This window comes from Impatiens glandulifera, chromosome 3 (genome assembly GCF_907164915.1).
Source record: "Impatiens glandulifera chromosome 3, dImpGla2.1, whole genome shotgun sequence".
In the NCBI taxonomy this organism is placed as follows: Eukaryota; Viridiplantae; Streptophyta; class Magnoliopsida; order Ericales; family Balsaminaceae; genus Impatiens; species Impatiens glandulifera.
Window position 1 is genome coordinate 62,870,065 of NC_061864.1, and position 4,411 is coordinate 62,874,475.

General features: G+C 29.5%; 1 protein-coding gene across 1 annotated transcript; it reads left to right on the plus strand.

The window, feature by feature from the left end:
• Positions 1 to 662: 662 nt before the first annotated feature.
• On the plus strand, positions 663 to 3,425 carry LOC124929433 (uncharacterized sugar kinase slr0537). The gene is made up of 7 exons (XM_047469793.1): positions 663 to 907; positions 1,039 to 1,380; positions 1,468 to 1,506; positions 1,588 to 1,695; positions 2,080 to 2,177; positions 2,299 to 2,410; positions 3,026 to 3,425. The coding sequence occupies exons 1-7, from the start codon at positions 725 to 727 to the stop codon at positions 3,281 to 3,283; spliced, it is 1,140 nt and encodes a 379-aa protein (XP_047325749.1). The 5' UTR covers positions 663 to 724; the 3' UTR covers positions 3,284 to 3,425.
• Positions 3,426 to 4,411: the final 986 nt, after the last annotated feature.

The following is a 4,411-nucleotide window of genomic DNA, read 5'->3' on the forward strand; positions in this document are numbered from 1 at the left end:
TTTTCTATTCAAGAAAAGTGAAGATTCATGCCATTAATTAAGGTACGCTTCCGCCGCATTCAGATTTTAATTTCTCACATATTAAATTAGGATCTAATTAGGATAATTCATGGTTAAAAAAAATGAAATTATGTATAAATGATGTGGAAGTGAGAGAAAGTGAAAAAGTAATTTTGATACTTTGAATAACACTCTGTATGATATACTAAAAAAATGAGTGTTAAAATAGGTGTTAAGCTGTGTGGATAGTCTAATGACTCATTTGATGTAGTGATTATTGGGTTTTTTTTCTTCTAAAAAACGTTTTTTATGGTTAAAAGTTAAAAATATTATTTATTTTTTATAGATAAATTAATTTTATATAATTAAATAAATGGTAATTTTAATATTTAAATATATATAAAAAAATAATTAAATAATTAAAAAGATAATTGAGTTTTGAGATAAAACCATAAAAAAAAAACTCCTGTTCCATCAAATGAGCTCTAAATCTTTTTATATAAAATAAATTAAACTTTATTTAAATAAAATCCAAACTTTATAAAAAAGTAAAAATCATAAAATAAATATATATAATATAAAATAAAATAAAGTTAGAACAATCATGTGCACATATCTCAAGGGGTTTCAATATATAATACAACCCATCAACTAACCTTAAGGAGGCAGAGTAGAGCCAGAAACAGAGAAACAAGAGGAGACCTGCCGGCCCCCCCGACTCAATATGGGTATAGAAATCCACCATACCGACGACCACAAGTCCGGTGGGGATGAGAAAAAACAACTTTTCTCATCACTTCCTCCTCTAGTTCTCGGTCTTCAACCCTCTGCCCTCATTGATCATGTCGCCAAAGTCGATTCCTATCTTCTCTCCAAAATTCCCGGCGAAACTGGTGGTTCTTTCCCGGTACATCTCTTTTCATTTCTTTTCATTCATATACTTATTGTTTAAGGTTGACTTTAGTATACCCAATTTTGTTTTCTTGATTATTAGATCTAGAATCTTGCTATAATTGATTTGAATTGGACATGCATTAGGTTGAAGTTGAAGAGCTTGAGCAGATATTAACAGAAGTTAACATTCATGGGTTATCATCCTCCTCTCCAAATGAACAATCTTTATGGAAGACAATGGCTGGGGGAAGTGTTGCAAATTCTATTAGAGGTTTATCTGCTGGATTTGGAATCTCAACAGGTATAATTGGGACTTGTGGGGATGATGAATTGGGTAAACTTTTTCAAAGTAATATGAATTCTTATGGAGTAAACATATCGAGATTGAGAAAACAAAATGAGAAAACTGCTCAGTGTGTTTGTTTGGTGGATGAATTGGGCAATCGCACAATGAGACCTTGTCTTTCAAATGCTGCTAAGATTCAGGTTTATATTGTTTGTTTGTTATTCAAAGTTATCGGAATTTAACATATGTATGATGGGTTTTTGATTGCTTACATTGTGTTCTATCAGGCTGATGAACTATCAAGAGATGATTTTAAAGGCTCTAGGGTAATGTTTTTTTTAACTGTACCAAGAGTTTCATCAAATTTTCGATTATTTTTTTCATATATTCGATTTTTGTTGTTGCAGTGGTTGGTAATCAGATATGCAATAGCAAATTTGGACATTATTCATTCAGCTATTAGAATTGCTAAACAAGAGGGTCTTTTTATTTCTCTTGATTTGGCCAGTTTTGAGGTAAGAGATATATAACTAGGAAGACCTCTAAAGAATGAAAATATTACCTTTTTAGTTTCATTTGGAAACACAAAATCAAATCTTTGAATAGTAAATTTAATTTTCAAACATGTATTGTAGATACAAAAATAATAATTGCTTTTAAATAAATCTTGTTTTTTTTGTTAAAAAAATGATAATTTCATTAAAGTCACAACAGTTATGAAATATGGCTAAAATAAGCACAAGTTATTAGATGAGTTCATACTATTTAGGTTCTTATGCATATGACAAATTGAGTTTTCTTCTACTGTTTCATATTATTTAGGTATAGGGATTGATGTGTTTTCTTTGTAAGATACATAAATATGAACTTCCTTTTTATGTTTTTTTGTAATTGGGCAGATGGTTCGAAAATTTAGAGAACCTCTTCTAGAGTTATTAGAATCGAGGAACATTGATCTATGTTTTGCCAATGAGGATGAAGCTATGGAGCTCCTAAGGTAACCAAACCAACTATTAATTTTATTTAAAGGCTAAGTGAGAATCGAACTCGTAACTTTTGATCTCGTAGGAATCACCCTTACCAAAAAATTGTTGGTTATCTAACCTGTTTGATAACAGGGGTGAAGAAAATTCAAATCCGGAAGCTGCCCTCGAGTTTTTGTCAAAATATTGCAAGTGGGCTGTGGTTACGCTAGGGGCCAATGGATGCACTGCTAAAAATGGAAAAGAGGTGAGTTTTTCTATCTATAGAATATGAATTTGATTGATTCATTTAATTTGTTCTTTTAATCTCAAATGTTGTCTCGATCATAACAAGTGGAAATTATATATCGGTTCCAATTTCGTAAGGCTGAGATTATATTTAGATGCGTAGAAATGAAAAATCTTGAAATTAAAATCAGCAAAAGTGTTTATAAGAGATGAAAATAAAACTATTTTTACCTGTTACATTCATAAAATTTATGGTTTACCATTTTCTTTCGGTATTAATATCTCATTTTGGAACACGATCCCACTTTGAATAATAGTAACTTTTTATATTTTTTTTTTCATTACTTTTATTTCTGCTGATAAAATGTTCTTGGATTCCTTTCCTTTGGGATCTTACATTTTGAAGAACTTAAAAAATTATATACCAACACAAATTCTAATTTTAAAACATTAGGATAATTTAACTGTCAAGAGTCTTATATAAGATTCACGAAGAAACACTTTGATTTACGAGGGTTATGCTAGTTATTTCGGTGATTTGGAATTGAAAACCTATACATGATCAATTTATTACCGGATTAACTTCGTATCATTTTTGAAGTGGAATTGAGGATTATGTTATAAAATTATTCAGATTGTTAAGGTTCCTGCAATTGGAGAAACAATAGCTAAAGATGCAACTGGAGCTGGAGACTTGTTTGCTTGTGGGTTCTTATATGGAATGGTGAAGGGTTTGTCTATGGAGGAATGTTGTCGTATTGGGACATGTAGTGGTGCTGCAGTTATTCGTTCTTTAGGAGGAGAAGTCACGACTGAGAATTGGCAGTGGATGCATAAACAATTGGAAACCGAAGGCTTGAATTTATCGAGTAATAATAATAATAGCATTTGAAACCGGGCAATAGAGGTTCAAACATGTAGGATGGATTGATTATTAATGTTGTTTTTCTGTTTGTTTTGGGGATGAGTAATTTATCCAACATTCCTTTGAACTCTTTGTTATGGTTGTAAGTGTATTTATATTTTGACTCTAACTACTTTCTAAATAAACTCTTTCACAAGGAAAAAGGAAAAAAATGTTTGAATTTTAAGACAATGTTCAAAAAGTTCATTTAGTAGAGATTGTTTTGATCTTTTAGAGATATTTGTGTGAATCATAATTTTATATGCCAAAAATTTGGGTATCTATTTGATCTTAGTACTGAAAAATAAATTATTCGATTAATGTTTTTTATTCACTTAATTTTGACATGTTTAAACTGTTAATTTAATTATGATATATTTTAAAAAAATTAATCAATTTAACATTTTTTTATCCAATTAAAAAATTCAAGTATTTAATTTAAAAAGGTTATACTAATTTGAATTGTAATAATAATTATAAAAAAAAATTATATGAGATTGTAATTAGAGGATCGATAAACTCAACGAAAGTAGGTCCACGAATCCGACGTGGCCTGTCAGGTGTTCCCACGTCCCGAAAAACTCATTTTGGGTCCCGAAACCAATCATTTCGGGTCCCGAAACGGTCGGAAAGAAAAAAAAAATTATCCCGAAAGGACCGTTTCGAGACATTATGAAGCCGTTTCAGGACATTTTGAAAATTTTCTCTCTCATACCTACATGTCATGCACGTTGATTCGTGGACTTACTTTCATTAAATATTTCGTTAAGTTTATCATTTTTCTTGTAATTATTAACCAACTATATATTACATTCATATTATTAAGTCGACTTTACTAGTTTATCGGGTATAAATTAAAGAAAATAATATTTATAAAATATATAATTTTTTAATTTATAAAATTAGAATTTTAAATTTTTAACTTGTAAAAAGCTTGATTGGTATGATTTTAAATTTTTTAAAATTAATTCTCTAATTTTTGGATTAGGGTGTCGAAGATCAATAACTGGTTAGAACTGAAATTTTAGGGTTCTAGATTATCCGATCCTATCGATTGAATATCTTTCTTTAAATTTTTGTTATTTTGGTTAGTATTAAAGTAGTGGAATTAAATTG